Source organism: Nymphaea colorata, chromosome 3 (genome assembly GCF_008831285.2).
Source record: "Nymphaea colorata isolate Beijing-Zhang1983 chromosome 3, ASM883128v2, whole genome shotgun sequence".
NCBI lineage: Eukaryota > Viridiplantae > Streptophyta > Magnoliopsida > Nymphaeales > Nymphaeaceae > Nymphaea > Nymphaea colorata.
This window is the reverse complement of record NC_045140.1, coordinates 18,894,759-18,921,111: the sequence shown is the minus strand read 5'-3', so window position 1 is coordinate 18,921,111 and position 26,353 is coordinate 18,894,759. Positions and strand designations below refer to the sequence as shown.

At 38.1% G+C, this 26,353-nt stretch overlaps 2 protein-coding genes across 2 annotated transcripts; both read right to left on the bottom strand.

Annotated features, from left to right (window-relative positions):
* Positions 1-305: 305 nt before the first annotated feature.
* Positions 306-6,853, bottom strand: LOC116250570 (benzaldehyde dehydrogenase, mitochondrial-like). Its single transcript, XM_031624286.2, has 11 exons — positions 6,635-6,853; positions 4,832-4,966; positions 4,551-4,693; positions 4,140-4,293; positions 3,801-4,030; positions 2,375-2,464; positions 1,470-1,643; positions 1,248-1,385; positions 911-1,048; positions 756-817; positions 306-672 (listed from the first exon to the last, which is right to left on the bottom strand). Exons 1-11 carry the CDS (start codon positions 6,699-6,701, stop codon positions 399-401), a joined length of 1,605 nt encoding a protein of 534 aa, XP_031480146.1. The 5' UTR covers positions 6,702-6,853; the 3' UTR covers positions 306-398.
* A 10,144-nt stretch (positions 6,854-16,997) lies between these two features.
* On the bottom strand, positions 16,998-25,316 carry LOC116251164 (uncharacterized). Its single transcript, XM_031625271.2, has 4 exons — positions 24,817-25,316; positions 24,037-24,117; positions 21,085-21,224; positions 16,998-17,702 (listed from the first exon to the last, which is right to left on the bottom strand). Exons 1-4 carry the CDS (start codon positions 25,129-25,131, stop codon positions 17,447-17,449), a joined length of 792 nt encoding a protein of 263 aa, XP_031481131.1. The 5' UTR covers positions 25,132-25,316; the 3' UTR covers positions 16,998-17,446.
* Positions 25,317-26,353: the final 1,037 nt, after the last annotated feature.

Here is a 26,353-nt window from a genome sequence, read left to right as displayed (position 1 = left end):
ATAATTGGGAATTCCCGCGTTCTCCTTTGTCTCCGCAGGTTCTGTTTTCGTAATCACAGTTTGTCTTCTGATTTAATATCCGTCTGCTGAAGCAGGAAACGAATAGGGCTGTCAGCCTGTGGTCTTGTTTTGTATTGAAATAATAGTACTCCCGTAACATTATTCATTTTGAAAAGCCTAAAAGAAGTTCAGTCTTAAGTTGGTCAACTATGATTTCCAAGGGCACCTCACTACTTCACTATTTATGCCACAGAACAAGAATATACTTTTTCACAGCAGTAGACTCGTGCAAGAGAAGCCAACTCTACAGGATAATCTACTGATCTTATTTCTTCATCAGTAAGTTCACCGGGTCACCCCAGAAAAACCCTCTACACATCAAAGGCATAAGCAAAGAACTACAGCCAAGCTGGATTCTTCAATGGTGTCACAACAGCCTTGACTTGCAAGTAGTTGCTCAAGCTGTAAACCCCCTTCTCCCTACCAAGACCACTCATCTTATACCCACCAAAAGGAATTGCAGCATCAAAAACGTCAAAGCAATTGATCCAAATAGACCCTGCCCTCAGAGCCCGCATAAGGGTGTTAGCGGTGTCGAGGTTCTTTGTGAACACACCTGCAGCCAGCCCATACGGGGTCCTGTTTGCTCTATGTATCACCTCATCTAAGTCCCTGAAATCAGTCAACACATCAATACATAGAAAGTCCAAATTACGAAACCAAGTGTAAAGGGTAATACTCAGTTCAGTGCCTACTTGAACTTCAAGATAGTTTGCACTGGACCAAAAATTTCATCGGTCACGATTGGCATGTCTTCCTGTTCAAAAGCAAAAAAATCAGAACTAGTTAACCCTCTTCATCATTGAAGTAACAAAAGGTCTTAGAGGCAAGAATGTGATCAATGGAACACCTCGACATTGGTAAATATTGTTGGCTGGATGTAGTAGCCCTTGTCACCTATCCTTTCACCCCCTACTTCCAGAGTGGCACCATGTTCAATACCAGATTTTATGTACCTCAAGACCTTCTCAAACTGCTCCACATCAATCTGTAATTCATTTTCCAGCAACGAAGTGTAAATTCAAAAAATGGCAATTTGGTGATCCAGCGTTAATAATTAAAAAAAAAAGTGAAATACATATGCGAGTGCAATATTCCTCTATATTATATTTAATTTATTTGAAATCATTGGTAAAACATTACGAGGAACATTGGGAAGTAAACCACTATAGTATGCATTATGCTACCTGAGGCCCTTGTTCAACACCCTTCTTGAATGGATCGCCAACCACACGCTTGGCAGCTCGAGCTTTAGATTTCTCTACAAATTCATCATAGACTCGTTCATGCACAAATGTCCGAGATCCAGCACAGCAGCATTGCCCCTGTAGGGATGTTGGAACTATTTATGAAACTAGTCCATCACTAAGAGGGTGCTTTTACATGCTTCCAGCACTACAGTAGCTTACTTGGTTAAAAAACAGAGCAAAATGGGCAAGCTCGACAGCTTCATCAATGTCAGCATCTTCGCATATGATGAAAGGTGATTTCCCTCCAAGCTCCAAAGTCACAGACTTGAGGTTGCTTTTTGCTGCTAGCTCAAGCACAATCTGCCCAGTAGTAGTGGATCCAGTGAAGGCTATCTGTGAAATGACAAATGGAGCGAGGAAAAAAGGAGAAGGTTAAAATTCTATTGCAGAAGAAAGAATAACAGTATACCCATATAGTTCTATTGCTTAGGGTATGTTTAGGAGGATAACTTTGTCGTTCCCTGCTTGAGAATCATAGTTCCTGGAAATTACTTTGTCAAGGAGGCCATTGACGAACCCAATGCAGTGTTTTCGGTACCCACCTAAAAGACGGATTTTGCAGAATGTGAAAAGAAAAAAGGTATGTCTGAACACATACTTTCTTAACGGAGAATCTTCTAGCACCACATTCTTAGGATCTACTGTAGGTAAAAGTAAGCAGCTAAACCAATAGAAAAGATGTCACAATCAAGTCCTACGAGAAACTAGAAGATGCTGAAATTTAATGTACTATGGTTATTTTGTTCGTCCTCTTCCAGAATGTTAAAAAAAAAATTATTTTACTACATAAATTAGAGAAGGTCTAAGTAGTTTAACTGGAACATTGGTAAGAGACGACTTTATAAACTTTATATCCATGCCAAAAAGAAAGAAAGAAAAAACGACATAAAATTGCATCTGAGTGAAGGTGGAGTTTTCATAGTCTTGCAAACAATTCATGTTTATACTTTGTTTGCTTATAACCTTTTTGGAAGAAAAGGGCCACAGAAAACGACCTACAGATTTCTAGCTAGATCATTTTATGAACCAATGGATTTTAAAACATATATCATCAGAGATGGTACCTTATCTACATCCATGTGACTAGCTAGCGCTGCTCCAGCTGTTGGTCCAAACCCAGAAATTACATTCAGAACACCAGGAGGAAGCCCAGCCTGTCAAATATAGAAATATGTAAGATGTTAACTCAACAAAATGAGGAGTGGGACACTCAAGTGTTAATTCAACAAGATTTCATGCCTAACTCAAGGATGGTCAAGTATCATGCCATTTTTGTTAAGCTTTCCTGAAGTATTAGTAGCTACTCTGAAAGCAGGAGACTAAACCGTCATTCATTTATATCTTAAGAAAGAACCTTAATAATCATAAATTCAGGTTAGGCCAAGAAAGAAATATGACTTTCATTAATTTAATCCATGAAAACTTGACAGCCTTACAACGAAGAAGGAACAAGGGCATCTAAGGCACTCAAATCAGTATACTTTATTGAAGTTACATGGGAGTTCACCAAAACCCAAATGGAAATTACCTAAAACAAAAGAAACAAAAAGGAAGCGATAGAGTGAAAGCATCGGAAATTGTCAAACCTACACATGACATTATCTTGGAGAAAATCATAGATGATGTCACCATTTTCTTATGCTTCAGCTTGCGTTTTCCATGTATGCTGCTTAATTTTTCAACTAAGTTTTGACCAATTGTTGAACATAATGTTTGTCGGATATATTTGACATATGTTTGGTGCTTATGTCTGGTGCTTTACTACACGACAGTATGAATACTGAATATCCATAAACTTTACGCTCACCCAAGCACCTTTAGTCATGGTGTGAGAAGCTAAATTAAAGGTCTATTTCTGTTATTGCAAACTGTATTTCAAATTGAAGATCAGCGGCTGGAGTTCTGTTCTAAAGATTATTGGAACATACATCTATGGTTTAACGATGAGACACTCCAAGAGCATACCAAAATAATAAACATTTCACCTGTTAAGGAGTCTATGTATAACAATATATGTTAGATATGAAAATTTGAGTAAATTGATCTGAATTCGCCGTCAAGGTACATGCATTAACAGTGTCAGCAGACACATCTACTTTGCAGTGCCATATAAGAGGGCAACCCATAATAAGGTATGCTGACTTTTAAATGTCATTTCCCTTTCCTCAGTTCTTATCTTTAGGGTAATATTAGAAGGATCTGAAACATAAAATTGCCATATTGAAGAATAAGGGTGGAAAATTTTAATGACGTAGAAGCAATTCAAATATGCAAGTTACACAAACTCTCCTTTTTAAGGATAGTGAAATTCTAGCTACCATATGAATTCCTAGATAAACTTTGTTCTAGAACAAGACTTTTGGACAATACGGCATATAGAGCACTCTCTGTTTAGAAAAACAGTTTTAGACAGTAATAGAATGTAACACCAAATAACTTACAGTAATGAACTAAAAGCAGCAATAAAAGAACAGTTCAATAATATCATACCTCAAGAAGCAGATTTGACACATAAAGAGCAGAGAGAGGCGTCTGCTCTGCAGTCTTTAGTACAATGCTATTCCCACAAGCTAAAGCAGGTCCGACCTTCCAAGCATACATAAGAAGTGGAAAGTTCCACGGGATAATCTGTCCAGCAACTCCAATGGGTTCATGCAAGGTTTGCACGTGGTAACTTCCATCAGCTGGAACTGTGAGACCATGGATCTTATCTGCCCATCCTGAAGCAAATCCATGATGGTTAAGTCTATACCACTTTACACATTGTAGCAATCAAAACTAATTGGTGTCCTAAGGAAGATTTTATTATTCAATTTCTTAAAGAGTTACCAGCGTAGTATCGCATAAGTCGGACTAGCATTGGAACTTCAATTTGGGATGCCTGCTCATAAGGCTTCCCATTATCCCAAGTTTCAAGAGCTGCAAGTTCATCATTGTGCTTTTCAATAAGATCTGCAAATCTGTAAAGTACTTGTGACCTTTCCTGCACAAGAAATGGAGGAGACATACTTCAAAAAACAGTCCGAACTGTTAACACACTTACAAAGAATGCATGCACAAATTGATGGTATATAAGACTTCTCTAACAAGATTTAATGTAACATCAGAATAGTGTACATTGGAATACCTAATGCCACCAGTTATAAACAAGTAACCCATATGTTAAGAGCTAAAGACTACCATATTGGGAGTCTAAGAAAGATTCAGATTGCAGTTCAGATGAAAGAATATCATAATTACATAGGCGGTCATTTTTGGCCAAGGTCCCTTATCAAATGCCTTGCGAGCTGCAGCTACAGCCCTGTTGATATCTTCTGCATCCCCTTCAGAAACATGTGCAATAACTTGTCCTGTTCTAGGGTCAAGTGTGGGAAACGTCTTACCTGAGACCAAGGAAACACTTACGAGTCAATCTTTTGTAGCTAGAAAATGGAAAACCATAATTCAATATTGAAAAGAAAGAACGACAAACAATTACTAATGATACACTTCAAACTGTACTTCTGCAGTAGAAGAATCACCTGATGCAGAATCAACAAATTGACCATCAATTAGGAGCTGTGTCAAATTTGCTTGAACAGGGGGCACTATTGGTTCTTCAGCTGCAGCAGCAGTACCAAATGCACGACTTCGGATGGCATTTGTAAAAGGCCTTCCTGGAGAAGCATTAACGATAAAACTGTTAAACAAGTAAACAGCTACAAACGCCAAACTCCAAGTTCAAGGAGTATGATAAGGTCATCATTTTCATGCTTAATTACAGGAACAAAAAATTATGCCAAAAACTAATTCCAGTAAAACATAAAGAAACTGGAGATGGTAAAAGAATATTCAACCTTCACTACTTATTAAACAACTGACACTCCTAATAACAGAGCTAATTAATCCTTCATGACTGCTAGTTTAGATAATAAGCAATAGGTTGATCAGTGAGGAACATAGCTGATAAGGTGAAAAAAAGAAAAGAACATCTGGTGGTGGTGGAACCTCACTTTCTCATTTGCACGAGAAAAATTCCACCCTGACATCATTTCACGGAGCAAAAGTTCGTTTGGCATTGTGAGAGGGGAAACGCTTCCATGAAGTGGGATCACTTTCTTCATGAGATCTCAGTCCTTCACCGTTCAATTATTTTGATCCCCAGCAAGCTAAGTGACTTAAGAGAACAGATATACAAGGACCGGAATGTAGAAAAGCAAGAGATGAATATCAACAACAGAAGTAAACGTATGGGCACCATTTTAGAACAACCAAGTTATTCTATCTCTCTCTCTCTCTCTCTCTCGCACACACATAAATACATGTGCAGAGAGGCACGTGTACGTCAAACATGATCTGTATTCTGTTATTTGTTTCTTCCGTTTTGTTTGCGGTTCCTTTTGACTGATAGAGAGAGTTTGAACAAACGGAAATAGAACCACAGAAATGTTTCAATGTCTTTGCTTCTCTCACCAGTAGTGAAAAACTTCAATGGTGACCTTTAATAAGATTAAAGTTTTCCATACAGAAAGGCTGCACGCGTTTGACTCCATGAACACTGTAAAATATTGAAAGTAATTCAGCCAAAGACCAACATAGACTCACCGAAGTTCGTGAATGCTGCAACACCTAAATCCAAGGCATCAACCTCCTCCTCAGAGTTGATCTTTAAACATTCTAGAAGATATATCTACCGTTCTCGTTCTCTTAATAACACCAGATCTGATTAAGCTAATATTTGTATTAAACCAGATTAACAAAAAAAGGACGAATATTGAGACCGCTAAAATATTTAAAAGGCGTTTTTTGGCTTTAATCTGGCTGAATTAACCAGGTCTTTCATCTTCTAAGAAAGAAGAGGAAAAAACAAGTATCTGATCCATTCACCTTGTTCTTTGGAGCTGAGTTAACATACCTGATCAGATCGTATACGTCTAATTAACAACTCAGCTCTAGACTTACATAACCACAAAAATCAACAGAAAAATCCAAGAGAGAGAGAAAAAGCATCAAAAAATTCTTCTTTTTGCCGCTTAATCTAAAGAAGGCCATAACTAGAAATATCTGAGACTAGTAAAAAACCAAAAAACAAAAAGGTTATCTTGATAAACCAACAAAAAATCTCAGAGACCCCAAATAAGAAAAAGCAAACTTCGGGTGGCCAATTACCACGGAAACGCAATAAATTCACTGTGGGGGACACAGAAAACCAGAACTTGTGCAACTGGTAGCAGAACCAACCAACAACGAAGGCCACAACCATAATTGCAAACAAAGAACCACGAAAGGGAACGATGAACTGTCCATTCCGAAAGGCCATGGCAGAAAAAAAAGGATCTCCGTACCTAGAGATCCAAATTTGGACGATCGGAGGGCCATGGACAAGAGGGAAGACATGTTTCGGATGGTCATGGTGGCCTCCGGTGTTGGTGGGGGTGTCAGAGAGGCCTCTGCGAGCACTTTAATGGCGGATTATTCAGGGGTGGGGGAGACGCAGTAGGCGTACTTATACAGGCCATGGCCACATGGTAAGCAAGGAAGGAGGGTGGGTGAGAGACGAGTCGAGAGCAAACAGTGCGTGCCGGTCCCACCTCACCCTTACGGTTTATCCTCAATCTTTTGGCACTCTCAGGTCAAGGAGTGCAAGAGGGCACGCTTTTCCAGTTTATTGCAGAAATGCCCCAACAATGATAATTTTTTTTTTCCCCCTTCCGATGGGAAGAAAATACTCCAATATCCAGGTTATTTTATCCAACATAATTTTGGAAGTGACCAACTTTCCAAAACCCTGGGCTTTTTCGCTTTTCAGTGTATTATTGGGATCATTCTTTGCTTTTACGGAGTATCTAAGTATCCATAGATCCAAACCCGATTTTTACGGACCCGGTCGTCACAATCGAGAATTATTTTTGCCATTTAGGCCCTGTTTGATGCTGGGGTGAAAAACGTCGCAAAACTTTACCCACATACGACCATACCATGGTAAAAATTAACTCGTAAAAAGGTTCAATCTGAGAGGTCAGAGATTCTATTTGTTTTCACGTGAAATTAGAGGAGAACAATAAAAAAAAAAAACTAGGTATTAACAGTACTAAAAATAGTTTTTTATATATATTTTATTATGTACACCAAAACACAGTTAATAAACAACTATTATGTATATCAATTTTACCACGTTAAATTATTTCATGTCATCAAAATAAAGCTTTAAATTGAAAAAACCTTAAATTAAAAGAAAGAAAATTTTCATCTCAATGACAAATTTTTTCCTGTCCAGAATATACTCTAATTCAAGGCTTCAAAGCAAATACTGATTCGATCCACTTTGAGAACTGAAATCCATATCCAAAACTGAAGCCAAATGCTTTGAAGGGGCGGTAGTTCTGTAATTAACGCGAAAGACCAGGGCAGCGGTCTCCTGGAGTTGAGGATAAGACCGAACGAGAGGCCAAAAGAGTTGGATACCCCAAAAAACGAAAGATAAAAATAATATTTTTTGACCGAAAAGGTCTCCCGATATGAAGGAGTTCCCAATTTCTGCCCGCCTTCTCAACCCAACAGAAAAAGGGAGAAGAAGGGAAAAGCAGTCGGCAATTATTATTTACTTAAATATAAAAGTTATATTATGTACCACAAAATCTTTTTAAGGAGGATTTGCTGTTGTCAATTAAAATTAATTCGACAAAATGAATCTTACTTTTTTGAGCCCGTACGATTGATACAAATAGCGTTGCCTAAAATAAATAAAAGGATGAATCGGCCTGAACAGAAATTCGTCGTCTTATAAAAATTACAAGCATTTATCACATCTTTCTTCTTTCTTTTGTTGTTGGGCTGAAGTAGAAAATTTTTGTGGCCAGACTAAAACTATAGTTTTTCACAAGAGCTAAAATTTTATATATATATTAAACTATTTTTTTTTAGATTTACATATAAATTTTTAAAGTTTTTTAAACTGTAAGGATGAGGTATTTTTTAAATTGGCATTTTTTCAAGATTTTGATCAATTTATCTCCAAAGGGGTGGGGTTATTTTCATCCGACTGAGATGGATCAGAGTGCTGCTCAAAATTAAATTTCACCACTTAATTTTTAAAAATTTTAATTTATGCCCCTTAACATTTTTTGGAAATTATATAGTGGCTTGTGTTGGAGAAAAATTCTTGCTCTGCCACCACGACTTAATGCTTACAAATTTGGATCTGCGCGCTTGGACACTATTGAGATGAGTTGAGCTCAAGCTAATAAACTCATACTCAAGTCTGGCTTTTAAACAGCTCGAACTCGAACTCGACTCGTGTTCATCCCAAAAATCAAATCAAGCTAATAAACTCAAACTCAAGTCTGGCTTTTAAACAACTAGAACTCGGCTCGTGTTCATCCCAAAAATCAAATCAAGCTAATAAACTCAAAGTCAAGTCTGGCTTTCAAACAACTCGAACTCGAACTCGGCTGGTGTTCATCCCAAAAATCAAATCATGTCCTTTATGTTCTATCTATGTGTCAGCTACACCAAAAAAAAAGGTTACGAGCTATGTCATGATTTTTTACATTGATTTCTGCCCCCACAAAAAGGTTGGACATGACAACGTGCAATTCAAATCTAAGAGATGAGACAAAGTCGACGAAGAAATTGCACAAATACTCGTGACCATGATACTGACCTTAGTCCTTAGCTGGTGTAATTTAATGGTAATAAGCCAGAGATTTGAAACCCTAAAAACTTATGAACCCTTGGAAGAAATTTTCAGCTGGAAGCCTAAGGCTGCATTCTTTAATCCCAAATCCGAGATTTTGGCTGATCTGAGAGATTGGCAGCCAGAATCTCAGATCCATAGATTTTGAGAGTTCAAATCCATACTTTTTTTTTTTTTTTTACATATAGCATACATAAAAGTTCCATGCTACTGAGACCCATTATTTATTTAAACAGAGAATCTTCCATAGAGCAGCTTTTTGGATCTGCTATCAAACATTAAGTAGGAACAATGTCAAGAAAGCGTTTGATTTCAAAAAAGCATCGTGTTCACGGAATATATACTTCTCAAATACATGCTTAAAAGCATGATGTTTTTTTATTTTATTTTAGAAAACATAGTGCCATTATCAATGCTTGTTCATACATTCAACAATCAAGTCATAGACGTCGTCATTTTATCTTGTTTAAACAAAAAAAACAAAGTGTTATTGAATAATGGAGCGGAGTGAGCCTTTAATGTTAATTATGAAGAATAGTGAAAATAAACCTTTGGCAGTTCATACTAAAAGGCATTTAGCGACAATAACAATATATAATTGTACCACAGATTCATTCATCGACGAACATGTCTCAATCTATTATTCCTGTTAAGTACATGACATTGACATTAAAATTCAACAGACCACATGAACTAAGGCTGTTAAGATTAAGGACCTTTTATTTCAATTTCACGTGGTTCAAATGCGCCTAATACGTGTACGCTTGGGCATCAGGTTGGGTACCGGCTTGGCCTGTGCCTGGCTTCATAAGTTTTTTGGTCGAATTGACTGGATATTTATTATTATTATTATATACTTATAATTATATATATTATATTATAAGTAATTATATTTATATATTATTTTATATTAAAATATATTATTTATCATAATCAAACTGGCCAGGCCGAACATGTCCCTAATTGTGGGTAGTCGGGCCAAGCCTAGGCTGGGTATCGGCCAAACCTAACTCTGATCGACCTGAGTCACGGACTTTGATGCCCAGCTTTATCTCTCACTCTAGAAAAATGTTCCCCATTGTCCAAGAAAGGTCATAAACAGTATGAGCCAATTTAAAAAAATAAAAATATAAAACCTTCTAAAAGTGATTTTTTTTTTTTTCCTTGCAGAAACTTTTGGTTGGAGCGGGAGGAGGACGGAAGCGTCTCTGACTAAGTCTGTGACCATGTGCTGCCATTAAAGGCAGTCGGCTGGAGCTTTTATAAAACATTAATACATTTCAGAATGCTTTTGTGAAAGGTTGAAAGGGATATCGCAACTACCTTGGGACAAAAGCAGAAATTACTTGCGGCTTTGAAAGGGTAAAACAGTATAAGATTTTTTTCTACAATCACATGTTGCTGAATGGTTAAATAGTTAAAATTTAAATGCATCTATTCAAGCACTATAAACCGTCATTATATTATAAATCACATTAGCAACGGCTTTTAACTATCAACACATCCCGACATAATATTGAAAAGCTTGATCCTTCCCAATTTGACATTTTAACATCTGTGATATATTCATAAATTCATAGTTTATAATTATATATATATATATATATATATATATTCTAGCGTGTTTGAAAATAGCGCAGCTTTGGCAGTGTTTTCGAAAGGGAGTGAATTAACTTACCCCCACCTCCCGTTTCTCTTTTTCTTTATTTATGAAGTTCAATACGTTTGACTTGAGGGAAGTAGTGATAGAACTTTCTTCTCATATTTTTATTTAAACCAATCGGAGTTGTCGCCGGATCTTGAACACGGTGAAAACTTCCAAGCTTCGCCCACAGAATTCGTGCACGATTGTAATATAATTGAATATGATTGTAAACATTCCCTTAACTGAATTATTGAATAATTTATATCCTTTTTTTTTGTCGGGTCCTGCACATGGAGGGGACCCGATCCAACAGTTTTATCCATATATCTAGAGCCTAAATTATATCAAATTTTGCTGATGTCGTGGAGTTCATATTAATGATGATACGAATTTGGTTTTTTTTTAAGCTACATCACGAGTCGCATGCCAACTAGGAGTTGGATGCGGCTTGAAGCTAAAACGAGAAATAATATGTAGAAGCATGAAATCTTATGGCGTCACCAACACTGCTCATTTCCTTCTCAGTTGACAGTCGTGACAGATAACCCTGTAACGTTGCAGAAGCCTAAATTTGAAGTAGTTGGCATGCAACTCTCTCTGTCTTTTGAGATAAAATCTATCTATCATGAAAGTTGTTGAACTCCGCCCTCACGGCATGAAGGCGAAAGTCCCTACTCTTCCCTTCTAAGATATGCTTTTAGTGCTTGGAAGTGTTCTTTTTAATGTGTTACAACTTCTTCCATACAAATGACTTATTTTTACATCCGAACAAAAGATTGGCCACCTATCAGTGTCCCTAACCTCCAGCTGTTGCGCCAACCCACTTCGAGGGTGATGGTGCCATTTAGTAAACCCAAGTGGCCAATATCTATCCCAAGGAGCATAATGTTGATGACCGGGCTGATGGGTCAGTGAAAGTCCAATCGTTAGTTCGATTTTTATGGGTACTACTTCTTTGGATTGTAACTACTCGTTAGTTTGATTTTCATGAGTACTACTTCTTTGGATTGTAACTACTACTTTCGAATTGTAACTACTCGTTAGTTTGATTTTCATGAGTACTACTTCTTTGGATTGTAACTACTACTTTCGAAGACGAAAAAAACAACCATAAGTTCACCCAAGTTCTGAAACGAAAAAAACAACCATAAGTTCACCCAAGTTCTGAAACAGTCTTACACCGAAAAAACAGACATAAAAAACAGAGGAGGAAAAAAGGAAGAAGCGTTGACCTTTTTGGTGGGGAGTGTTCCTTTAATGGATAATCTCTGTTCTCAAGGTCGGTAAAGGATAACATCTGAAATTTTGAGAGGGACTGGCCCTTTTAAGTCAACAGCCAGAGAAAACAAAAACAGAGAGAAAAATTTGCCATAATAATTGGAGGACTCTGCAATTCCTTTAACAATTGGGAGTGGGCATTCTGCAATTTGATAAGTTGCTGACGAGCCACCAGCAAACAAAGTTTTGTCAATAATTGAAGAAGCAGCCTTTGCTGAAACAGCCGTGCCTTTGGCCAATGCTTGTTTGACAGTGACAACAAACGCAGATGATCGAAGTCAACATTGTCATATTATATGCCTTGGGAAGATGCTCTGATTATTCCATATTTGCCAACTTCTTTTACTTACCAAGCAAAGGAGATCGTGATATCTGATTTACAAGTTAAATCTCAATTTGTCTTGCAAGTCGCTTGAACTAAAAGCCAAGCATATTATTATATAATTGAGGTTTTATGTTGTTGAATAAACTACAAAATCTCTCAATTTAAGACTTCAAGGAATGAAAAGCAAGTTTTTAGTTTGATTCTCATAAACAAAGGAACCGATACATGAGAAAAGAAAGAGAATGAAATGAGGAAGGAAATGAGAAGAAAGAGATTGGAAGAAACATCTATTCATTTCCTTCTCAATCTCTCCATTTTTTCCATTTTTAAAGGAATTGGAATTACATTAAAACATCCTTTCATTTCCCTTCCCTTTCTTATTTTCCCTTTACTCTCAAACATCCGTTCACTCAAAATATCCCAACATTTATGACCATTATGTCCTGGTGAGTGTTCAAAAAAACTGACTAACTTTGCATTGATAACAAGTCAATGTTCAACATTTGAGGGTCAATAAATAAGCGTTGAACTTTTGGGAGAAATCCTTCAAAAGCTGCCTTTAGATGGAATGGAGAAATAATTTACAAAGTTTTTCATCTGAATCAAACTTATCCACGGATGAAATGTGTAAGTTTCTGATGCAATTGAGTTTGAATGCGGTGCTAGCATAATGGGCAGAATAATTTGACTTGAACACTTGGTTTCCCATAGTCAAGGCCCTGATCCCTTGCCCTCTCAGCATTCACATCTATTTAGTTGAGTAAAAAAGAAGTCAACATTTAGAATTGTATGGTTATTGAAAACATGAATGGGAGTTGTTTGATTTGGACTGTTTTCCAACACAAAATCAAAAAATTCTGCCTGAATTTGGTATTCTTGAAATGACTAATGCCGTGTTTGTCTCACCTGAATCCATATCTCTAATGTATAAAAAAAATCACATATGGACGCAACCTGCCTCAGAATCTGCCACAGATGCGAAAATTTAGAGAGAAAGGTAGTCCGGGGAAATGGGATTTGCAGTTGAATCTGGCAGCTAGAGTTTGGACCTTCGTATAGAATCCACGTTAGTATGTATATGGATCAGATTTTGACTCCTTTTGCCTGGAAGAACACTCTAAGAACAATTTCTATTGTTCTTGGCGTCCCTTGTTTGATTGGGCGTGATGTAAAAGAAGACCCTGTTCTCGACACATGTGGGCTTGTGCGGGCAATTTCCTTAAGTTGCTTATTTACGGGTTGTTGCTCCATAAACCCATGTGCTTCGTCATTTGCTTATTTATATATTGGTGTCCCTCAGCCATTGATGTTCTGGAGAGTCGGACCGTCCATGGACTGCCAGAGATTCTGGATCTGTCTAGGATATAACCTTCTACTAAGATCCTCAACCACTGTATCCAATCAGACTCAGTTGAGATCACATAAAAATCTGATTGAATTCAGATTCGGATTGTTTTAAATATCTTATATCTAATGTGCTTAGATTTTGTAAATCGGCCAAGTCCAAAATGCAGATTCCGATTTGGATATGAATATAAAAGTAGGAATCAGGTCAGGTTCAGATTGTAAAATCAGATTTTGGATTCGGATTCATATACGACTTTTCTTTGTTCATATTTGAAGCCGAATTCAAATCTAAATATATGAATACCAAAAAATGAGGATACAGTTAAGGGTATATCTGATTCAAATCTGATCCATTAGCATACCTGAACGGCTTTTTTGCAAACCATCACGTAAAGCAGAATTAGTTTGGACCAAAAGATCCAAAACAAATCACACATTAGGTGCTTGGATTTGTAACTCTCCTATCGTGAAAGCATTCTTTTCTTTTGACTAACCCATGATTTGAATGTCAATCTCATCTATACAATCTAGGTTACATATATCATACTAAACCTCATCAGTTCAATCGACATAGTCACAGCTCAAGTTTCCCTTGTGCATATGAGCTTTCCACCCAAGTCAAGTTGCCTCACATATAGACAGCCATGTTTTTTCTTTTCCTATCTACATTTTAAGGTAAATTTTGAGTAAGCAGGAGTATTCCATCCTACTACCCAGAGGAAAGCCGCAGCTCTCATCCAATCACTCGCCTCCAAGTTGACACTCTAGAGATTCGAAACAAAAACTAGCCACCTACTAGCCTTTGCCATGACCACTGTGCGAACCCTCTCGATAAATTTTTAAGTCCCTTAAAATTCGACATATATATGCGATAAGTGATATGTATGCCAAGAAAAACTTTATCTAGTTGACAGGGTAGGACTTAGTAGAAGAGTTCAATAACCAAAAGCATGTGTTTTTGGAAGCCTGTTAATTCCAAGTGCCAATATCCGAACGAAGAATCCATGACTTCATACAAATAAAAGCATCTAAGCAACCAGAAACAGTAGGTCAACAAGCAAAGAAGGATCAAAGTTCAATCTCTTCAATGCTTTCCCTTGAAGTGAACCAACCTGAGAAAATAGATCTAAATCTAAAGAACCAAATTGAAACCAATAAAAGCAAGGAAGAAGAAACGCAAAACATCAACTCGCGTAAAATTTAAACCATTTATTGTTCTTCTCGAAGTAGTAAAGAAAATGACTTTAAGCAAAATCACAAAGATAAGTCCTTGATTAAAGTTAAGAGAAGAAAAGAAAAAAGCTTTCACTTGATGAATTAAAACAATACGCACCCCTAGATTGGAATATGTGTGTCTAATTAAGGTAATCCAAATCAAACTTGCAATCCAATCTCTTTCTGTTTCAAGTTTAATCGCCATTCAGTTTCTCCACAGACTGAGATGCAAAACTGCATCTTAAATCCAAATCCAAGCAGTAAAAGAATATTTATGTTCATTTACCAGTCATAATCAAACAGCAATCAATTCAGTAACGAGAAAAATCGTGGTGATCGATGTTACTAATGCCTGAGATGAAAGCTGATCAGAGATGAGAAGTAAATTGCACATTCGAAAGCTGTAAAAAAAAAAAAAAAAACCACTGAACGCTATTCATAGCGAATTAATTGCTAATTGAAAGTTTTGAACAATAAGAATCCATTAAACAGCAAAAAGTTCCTTTCATAATCGTCCCTACCGTTCAGAGTCGTCCCTTTTTAAATTTTCAAATTCCATTTTTAAGGAAAGGAAACCATTTGGACCTTTAAGTTTTTAACTATATCTTGACACATAAAAATGCATGAATACATAAATATGTCTGTGTGCAGGTGCTTTTTTCATGAACTTAACCATATGGGGATGGGCCCTTCATGCCCAAAGAACCTAAAGATTGCATAAAAAACCAGATTCGACTAGATATTTATGAACAAAAAAAGTTTGCACTATTGCTTATTAGATCCTCATAATATTTTATGTTGAGGGAAAATGGACCATGAACTTGGAAAAGGAAAAAAAGAGAATGGTTACCTGAAAAATGGCTAACATAGCATGTGTTAAAAGAAGGTTAATTAAGAAATGAAAATTTACGGTGGAGCGTCAGTTACAGAGGTGGAGGAACCGTGAAAGGAGTTAAGGTGATGCGTAGGTTACAGGGTTGGAGGAGCTATAAAAGGAAGGCTCCTTGCCGTCAACCAACCACACCTCCTCCGGAGATAGAGAGCAGAAGAAGAGGGGAGGATTGTCAACAATGGCGGTTCCGAGGAAGACGACGACGGCGATGGTAGCGGTTGTGGTGGTGGCGCTGGTCTTCGGGGCGCAGCCAGCCAGCGCCTGGCTTTGGGGTTGGGGCCCAATCCCGTGGCCTCTCCGGGTGACCAAGCTCACCTGGCCTCCTTTCAAGTGGCCACCAAACTTTCCTAAGCCCTGCTTCATTGACTGCTGGGACCAGGTTGTCGAAGAGCGGCACTATAACAGGCAACCCGTCAACTACTTCGTCATCCTCGACTGGTGCACCGACATGTGCAGCGACTGGTCCCACGGCGACCATCCATGGGACAATGAACCTCCATGGAAGGTTCCGGGGGTGGGAAATTGAGGGATTAACTCCACAATTGTTGTTGTCGTCGTCATCTGCATGCGCCGTGAATAAATGACAGGTCCTTTAATGGATACAATTTGAATTGTCTTATGAGTGAACTCGATCAATAACAGGGCTATGGATCTTGTGAAACTGAGTGAGAGATCAGTTCCAAAAAACTGTATTCTTTCAAGTGTTTCGCGCTAATTTCCTCTCCCTTAATCACTCTTGGCATACAACGTATCTATCGTAGAACAAACGCTTAGCACCTTCAACATTTAATCATATCATAAACTTCAGCACTGGGAAGAATATTCTTCAAAGTTCACTATGCGACACAGAGAACCCTTGGTCTTTCATATCAAAGTACCATACAGAACTGCATCAAAGCGAAATTCGCGATTAATATGATATCAATGCGAACGCGGTGTTGAACATTTTTGCGTTGAACTCTACACTAAACTAAAGGGCCATTGAGTGGAAGGAGAAGGCACCGTGATCAAAAGTCACCATGGTTTTACATCGTACAGACGAATCCTAGTAATGAGCAAGCCTAGCAAGTGGTGTGATCCTAAGATGGTTCTTCATCGAAGGGGGACAAAAGAAAGTGCATGTCTAATAAATTCATTCATTCCCTTATCATGGGGCGAAAGATATTTAAATACCAATTCTTTTTTAACTCTTGCGAGTTCAAATTCGAGACAACTGAGCATGAGATAATTGCCCTGTTGCAGTTTCAATGAAAAAAACAAACGCTAGACTTGCATGACCAAGAAAGACCTGCATGTTTCACACCAAGGAGTAATATGAGGATTTTCAATAAGTCTTACAGTTATCTGCAAGACTGCAAGTAACAAACAACGGATACATAATGGTACAACCGTTTTCTGCATTTTCACACCAAAGAAAGAAAACTAGATACATTTGTTTCAACAAAAACCCTATAAATTTCTCCCTCTGCGTCTGTAACTAGCCTCATAAAAAAGAAGAAAGTGTAGTAGTACAACAGGTGGACAAACTCACCCGGTGCGATCCAACAAACGGGTGTTAGTTGACACAATTTTTGCAATTTACTTTGACAATGACTAGTTGAAGGATTTACGTAGCGGTGATCTACTATAAAAGGAGCCAAATGAAGAATTCAGAGTCATCAACTTGCAGCTGTCTTCTCATAGGCACTGAATCACATGAACATGGTGCAGGAAACAAAACTCATCCAACTCAAGTGCTTCAAGGAAGCAGCAGGTTTGATCATATTGGCAGCTGCTCTCCCAGCTCAAGATGTTCTTTCTGGTCTATCGAAGCAATACATAAGACATGTGGGAGGAAGAAGTAAACACCAAGAAAGACAAATACTCCAAGATCTGCCTCTTCCCCTACAGGTGGCTGAGGAGGATTTCTCCAGTATAATTGACTTGAGCACCACAGGCAATACAGAAGTACGATAACTACAATAAGTTTTACAGACCGACTAGTTTGGTTCACCAAAGATTTTCCAGAACACGTGCTGCCATAGTAAAGAAATAAATGTAGATTAATGAAGTGAAGTTTTATAGAATCTAATTCAAAATATACGGTAAAGTGAAAGAGCAATCCACAAATAAATTCAAGATTAGGGAGATCGTGACAGTAATGGGTAATCATTTTTAACAATTTTTTCCAATTTTGCTTGGTCTTACAAAAAATTCGATATCAAGATAAAAAGTAGATCCAAATTTATTACAATATCAGAAACAAGAGAATTGAAAATGCCATTAACTCTCAAATATTGTTTAAACAGGCACTTGACGTCAATTGACTATTAGGAGTCAAAAAATTGCAAAACCCAATACTGAAAACGTTCTCAAGCATGTCCAACAAGTAAGCCATGGACAATGTACTAAAACATCGAAAGTAAATGGCACAAACCAATCCTATCAAAAAATAGGTCAGAGAGGAGAACGCTAAGAATTTTGGTGGCTGCAATTATGAGGCCTTTCAATAATGCCAGATGATTTGTCTGACCAAATGAAACATGTTGCACATCTTCAGCTATAGCCTATAGCACAATTAGAGATTGCAATAGCCAATTATTTTAGGAAAAAAAAAGGTTATGTATTACGTACTCAATAGGCTTAACTCACGTGGAATAAAGATAAAATTCAAGCCTAATTCACTTCATGACCTAGAAGCTGAGGTACGGCTAATTCATTTATTGACCTAGAAGCTAAGGCGACAATTATGACTTACAGAAACATTTGCAAAAGACTGAAGACCCCTAGATAATTGAAGCTCTTTCTCAAACAAAATGAAAACTGCAACATAAAATTCTCAAAATATAGATAGTTCTAATTTCTAAATATAAAATTAAACTCAAGTACATAGAATTTTGGTATGCTTTTCAAGACAAGATGGTAAATGACTATCTGTGTTATAGAAAAACTAGAAGTTCAGCTTAGAAGCCATCAAGTGTGAATAATGACTGGTTTCTTTCCTAGACCGTTTCCAATGGCATCAGTAAGGGGGCGTTTGATTGCCCGGTTGAAAGTGGAAAAGAGGTAAAAAATGGTACGGGCGGGTGAAATTTCACCCGCCCGACTAAAAATGCATCAAACGGGGTGAAATTCACCCCGTTTTCTGCAAAAAGAAGCGGGTGGAATTTCACCCGCTCGACACCCTCCCCCCGACGAAAGACCAACGCTCGACACCCTCCCCCCTCACAGCTCGCCTTCTCACTGTCGCACCAGAGGCCGCTCTCACCATCGCCGGTCCACTGTCGCTCCGCACTCACCATCGCCGGTCCGCCGTCGCATCAGAGCTTCAATCGCCGGTCCTCCTTGATCTGGACCCTGATGTCGCCGGATTTGAGCCCCGGCATGTCGAGGACGAAGACGTAGGAGGAAGGGTAATCCTTGACGTCGGCAGGCGTCGAGGCCATGGCCTTGGTGTCGCGCACGTAGCAGCGGGTGGGCGCATTCAGCAGCTTCTCCATCTCCTTCGGGACGCTCATCAGCTGGTTGAGCGTCGATAGCAGCGGCTGCTCCACCATCACCACATCCATTTTCCTACACCTTTTGCTTTTCCCCTTCTTGGTGGTGCGGAATTGGTTTCTGCGTCTGCAAATGGAGATTCGAGAGCGCGATCGCGGTTTGTTTCTTGCTCTTGGGGTTTGATGGAGCGATTGTTGATGGGGGAACCACAAGTGCATCGGCCCAATTTATAAGGGAATCAGAGAGGTTACAGAGAGAACTAGAAGGTACCCGATGGAGGGAGACGGTGATTTCCCGAAGCTTCTTTCTTGCCCCTCGAGATTTTTAGAGCATTCCGTATTGCTTGGACGCAGCAAAAGAATCTTCTGGAGGGTTTGCTTGAATTGATTCCGCTATCTTTACATTTAATAAATTAAGATAATATCCATAGTTTTCCAATTTGAGTTCAATCTGATCTGTTATATGTTTATAATTGATAAACCAAGCTAAGATCCAAATATGCATTCCATGTGTGCTCTCCTGTCATGGATCTCTTTTAGGGCCTCGTAGTGTTATATCTGATTTTCCATGATCTATATGGTTGAGAACTCTTGGAATTCCATGATTTCTGGGTTTTGTCGTAGTTAAACATGTTACGTGGATGTTCCATTAAAAAGTTATCTTTCAATGGTCACCTAAAAAGTCTCTCATTCATTTTACCTTGTCCATCAAAATAGTTAAATTTGTCAGGTTAAATTCTTCTTGTGCATCAAACATGCCCTCAAATCGGAAGAGGGTTAAATTTCATCCTGTTTTTTTTTCCATAAAAATTTTCCAGAAAAATTTACCACGTTAAATTCTTCCCTGTGCATCAAACGCCCCCTAAGGGAAATCTATATCTAGATTCTACAAGCTTCAACAACCTATAATGTTGTTTCGAGTAGTTTCTTCTTAATTTTGGAGGTACACTACTAATAGGCCGGCTATTCCATTAAATCACAAAGATCCATCATCCACAACCAATAGGAGCTTCCATCTGCCTCCCTTCGAGGTCTTTTTTTTTTGAGAGGTAAAATTGCCTCAAGCATCACCTTGAAATGGCAGTCATGATATCATGCCTTCCGGAAAATGTGAACTGCATAAGAATCTCGAGCATTAAGAGGTGGATCACGGACTAAAACACACACACACACACAAACAACTTTCTTTCGTAGAATTCATATTTTGGATATTCGCTCTCTATTACTGCCGCTCTGTCTTACGCTTTTCTCCATGTGTTCTGTTCCCCCAAATTAACCAAAAGGTTATTATGATAGTGATTGGGCCACACAGACAAGGGAAGCATGCAAATACTACATACAGTGTCAGTACATTCTTTCAGAAAAACATATGAGCATCAGTCCATGCACGTCTTTAATCTGCAATTTGTTGGTTGCACTGAAGGGCATAACCATGTAAACATGTTTCTAAAACATAAACAAAGATGACCAAACTCTGCACTAATATGTATGTACATATAAATGTTTAGCAAAATTGGCAGCTGTGAATTGTAGAAACACTGCAGATACATTATTTGAGAATTAATGTTTAGCACAATTGGCAACTGTGAATTGTAGAACCACTGTAGATACATTATTTGAACTAGCTTTCACTTTTACAGTGTGCTATGGCGGAGTCAGCAGACAACCACCAGTTATCTGAACACACTACCAGCAATACAATTTATTTATAGAAATTAATTTTTACACAAAGTAGGAGCTTTTAAATCATTATTAATAAATAGTAACCACAAAAATGAAGAAAATATCAGGACGAAAGCAATCTGCTAAAGCTGTCAACAGTTTGTGTAGCAGATATCCCATTATAGAGGAGAGGAGAAGAAATAAAAAATGTTTTCTATTAGAACAAACAGTGGCACATATAACAAGAAAGAAATGTCACCTGTTGATGTAAATAAATCCAATCAGCAAGCAAGCGGTTAAGACTCCCACTACCACAACAGCGTCAGGATTATTTGGAGCGCGCTCTTGCCACCAACCTGTGCTCAGGATCCACATATATGTTGGAGAATGTCCATTTTCCTGCATGGAAAAGCATCATCCACAGAAAAAAGAACACGATGAATTTGGTTTGATGTCATAAATTATATACTCAATTATTTTTTGCAAATTGCAACCACAATTTACATTTTTTCAGAAAATAAAGCATATGGAGTCCAAATTTTGTTAGGTAACGCAACGTCTGGTTATATGAACTGTGGATACTTCTAGTGCTTGTTAGAATATCTCCGGTGAATATTTCTGCTCCTCAAAATGTGGCTACTGAGCTTCATCTAGCGTCCTTCTCCAGATTAACATGAAATTGACATGGTAAATGCAATTCAAACCATATATTTAGTTAAAGAGTCATATCAAATTGCAGCAGTGAATGTTTGAAACACTTCGAATCAGTGTTATCCATATCACACGACACATGCCCGTACCATGCGATATGTATCGTATCGGTTCGAGAAACATATACGATATGCCTACGATACATGATATGCCTGTGTATCGTAGGCGTATCGCCCGCATCGTGCGATATGGGGGCCATATCATACGATACGGCTGATACGCCCCCATATCTTATGATACAGGGACAAAACTGAAAAAACCTTGTTCTTTGTGCTTCTTTTTAAAATAACTCCTCCCTTCCACTTTCTAAACATCTCCAAGAGCTGTGGGAGGGGGAGGTTTTACTAGTTTTCTAAAAAATTAATCATATGTTGATGAAGACATTCCATTTTAAGGCATTGAAAATTAAAAATTAAAACAATTAACAAACAAAATGAGGATGAATATGAAGATGATGATGATTATCATTGATTGATGATAATCACGATATTTGGTACTTGGCAATAATGAATTATATGGTGTGAACTTGTGATACAATCTAAAACATTTTAAACTTGTGATTGATGCTTATTATGTTATTCTGAATTTATGGTTTCTCGTTTCTGAATGTGCTGTTAATATATTATAGCTTATGAATGATGAATCATGAACATTCTTTATGTGAGGTGTGTTTTTTATATGGAATATATTTTTCCTGATTTTTTCTGTTTTTTCACTTTTTTTTGTATTTTTTGAATTAAAAAACTAATGTTACGATACGCTACACTACATTTACGATACATTACGATGCAACGTATAGGTCGGCCCAACCGATACATGTTACAATATGCCTTTTACAACGTTGCTTCAAATATTTGAAAAAAGCAAGCCTGACTTTTACCAAACAACAAAAGATGCTTAAGTTTCACAATCTTCCATTTACATGCTTGAGTTAATAAATGCATTGCAAAGGGCTGCTCCAACAATGAAAATCATTAGATTCAACTGAGTTTTTTATTATAAGACAATTTCAACCTTTAGAAAGTTAAAAAGCATAATTTCTCATCCCTATTTCACTCGTTTAGGTTTGAAGCTATCACCTTCCCCTCTCACCACCAGAGACATTGTCATCACTGGAGTTTTCTTTCCCATCAGGGGACTGTAACGAGGACAAGCACCTTATTCCCAAATGGAAATAAAGCCTTCTGTCAGGCCCAAAATGTGCAATCTAATGTCAACGGGAAAACATCAATATTCAAATGAGGGAAGGAGCAGAGAGAGATTCACTAGATTCCACAACTAAGTCTGGATTTCAGTAGCCAGCAACGTTTTTATAGTAAGCATAGGGCATAGTTGCTGCACGTGCTTGATGTTCATTATATACACAGATAAGTCCTAGGACATGTTGCTTGCAAGCCATGCATGTAAAAAATATATTTATTTGTTTTATGCAGGAGTTGCCCCGGTGCTGCAGATGTGAAAGTATGAGTTTCCTTCTATTAAATCACCTTGACATGTTGACACATTCTTTTCCTTTTTCTTTTTTTTTTTTCACTTCCTCCAATCAATGCAAGTCATTTGTTTTCCTTTGCACTCCTTTGCATGTTCAGATCTCATGGAACCACTAAAGCCTAGGGTGCAGCCATGACAGCAAACAGTTACCACCAAAAGAGAAAGAAGGAGGGAGGGGGAGAGAGAGAGAGAAATGAGATTAAGGGCAAGACAGTCTTTCAATTGCACTAATCAACATATATATAACCTTGGTAAAGGAAATGGTGGTAAACATCTCTTGTGGTGATGTAGATTTCCATAAGCAAGCAGTTAATAAGACACTTCAGAACCTGAGTGTGTTCATGCATTCAAAAAGTAAGTGGCTTTTATTAAATATTGGTCGATGTAGCCTCAAGTCAGAGCAGCTGTCAGTTTCTCTGACCTGTGACTCAGTGACCAACGCTATAATATGGCATGTACTACTTCTCCCACCCCAAACTAAGTTTAGGTTTCTAGTACTAATTAAACGTCGCTGCATTTATCTAGCTTCCTGTTTAATAGGTTATTCTATCAAAAAGCAGCTTTTTGTTTAACATTTTCCAATTCTCTACAGGCAATATCAAGTATACAGAACTTTTAGATGAAGCCACATCCCCCATGCTGAGATCCGTAATGTTTTGACATCAACAATAACGAGAATAAAGAACACAGTGAGGGTCATATTTTTCCACCATTCGAGATAAATGCAGGATTAACAACTGAAAGAAGAAACCAATAATGACATCAACATTATTTAAATCACAACTTAGACAGAAGACTCTGCCTTCTATGAAGCTTCTCATAGATTTAGAACTGGCACCATAAAATTTTAGACAAAGAAAAGAACAAGTTCAAGGGTACGAGTAGATAACCACAACAACTAGTAGCAATTAGTAATCACTTATCAAGGAACAGAAGCAAGATGATATGAACAATCATAGAGAGTACCCTTGTCCAAAATAACAAAATTGTAATAAAATAAAATACCTACCTCAAATAGGTGGTCTAAGAAAAAATGCGAAAATGATCCTGCAGCCACCAAGAATAAGCACTGCCTTCTTTTAAGAGGCATCTGCAATCGGGGAAGTTATGGTTAGACGACTAATGCTGCAAAGGGCGACATTGGAACGAACTGTACTTCTATGAAGAAGACTATTTTGGATGGAACCAAATTGTAGAGGGAAAAAAGTGGACGAAAATCAGATCTATTGGACAATCTGTGCAGATCAATTTTTCCCCTTTTTTCCCACTGGGCTACACAAGCCTCGTCTTATCAACCAACTCAGCACATATAGTGAAGCACGCACCCAAGACAAATATTCAAGCACCAAATACAACCAGAAACCATATCACAGAATTATGAAAAGTCCACCGTATGAACTAAAATGCAGTTTCTTTTAATGAAAATTTGCAACATGAAATGCTTCAACCTGTCCAGTCGTTCCTCATTAAAAAAAAAAAAGATGACAAAAACCCGATTGCCATCAAATTTAGCGTAGACAAACTAAACATCGTCCCTCATTGCCAACTACCAAACTCAACTTCCCCGCAATTACCACCAAGTCTGGAAACTAAACCACCGTATTCCTTTGGATGATCCCAAGTAAAAAAGAAAGAATCAGACAACCAAGTTTGGAAACAAATAAAAAAAGACCAAACTCATGATACCCAATTCAAACTCCTACTCGCAATTGCCCCCCTGAGTCGACTAAAAATAAATGCACGTGCTTTCAAATTTCCATGAATTGCTAGTACTCATCCGCTCACTCACCCCAGAAATCGTGCCCAGGACGCCCCTCTGAAGGGCAACTTTGGAGAGCCAGCCGTAGAAAAACGCAAGTGGAACGCCGAGGATGAGGACGTAGTAGAAGGGATGGTGGAGGAAATCCATGAGGGAGGAGCCGACGTCCTCGCCGGCGCCGAGGGAGGAGGTGAGCCATTCGGAGAAGGAGCCTAGGTCGGGGCCGAGGAAGGAGTTGAGGGCGTAGACGAGACAGTGGTGAGGGCTGAACCAACCGCCAGAGAGGTGCATGAGTCCGGTGCCCACTCCAAGACTGTACACCAGGTGAGGCCCCGGACCCGGCATTTCCAAAGCTTCTGAAGCGTAGACTTTTAGGGGTTTACTGGGTACCAGAGGAAGGAGAAGATGATGAAGAGCTCTGTTGGGTCAGCAGAAGTGGACTCCATAGAGGAGCTTCATTGGGCAGAGGGACGGCGGAGAGAGAAAGGAGGGGGTTCTCTCTCTGTCTCTGGTCTTTCTGAATGGTTATTGGTAGGAAAAGTCATTGGGGCATTTGTTCGGATAGAGTACCACAGATCCGATAGATGAGTGGTGTTGACTTGTTGGCTTCGTAAATCCAATCGGCGGATTCAGATTTGATAAATTAGGTTGTGCCAAATTTAAATTGAATTGATTTACCGTTAATTTAATTCAATGGGTCGATTTTTTTACAGCAATGTTTAGAACTAGATTTGATAAGATTTTTCTGAAAAATGTAGGGTGTGAAAGGCTTGAAACGGCTTGGATCCTTTCAGATCCAAATCTCAATCCGGGCCATTTGCATCAGATTTGATTCAAATAAAGGCTATCAAGTTAGAGTTGCATTCCGTTCAAAAGTAAATGTGCGCACTACTACTATATCCGAACCAAAGTTGAATGAAAGGGTCCCCAGCACGTGAAAAGTTTATTCTCATAGGACTTTGATTTGAATACTAACAAAATATGATGTGAATTAGTTCTCTAAAAATCAATCCAAATCTGGGCACTTTTCAAATTGACAAATCTGAATCAGATCCTTCAGTATTCGAATTACAAGAAGATATCAACTTCATTTGAGTCACCCCCTAATAAAAAGAAGGCAGAATGGAATAAAATCGCGCTTTTAAAGTTCATTTTTTTTTTCCAATCAGTTTTAAGTACACATTTTAATCTTCAACTTTCAAACTTGAAAATTCACTATTAAATCAGTGGACGTGGAAGTGCAGTAAGATCTAAATCTGTTGACAAAATTAACATTTTTCAATTTTGAATGAAGCCATGATCCCCGCGAACCACGTTTAAGGGCTTTATAAGAACGCTATTTTGTTTATATTTAACAAAGTGCCAACTAGGCCTTTTTTAAGTACATGAAGAAAAAATGATGGATAAGAAGAATTGGGAGATGGATTTCTCTTACATTCCAGAGCCATAACTTCCGTTACCCAAAGAATTCGGATAGAGATTAGGGAGGATGTCAATGGATCAGACTTTAATTGAATTGAATTTCCACTCAACTACTTCAAAAGTATTTGATATGAGAAAAAAAGGA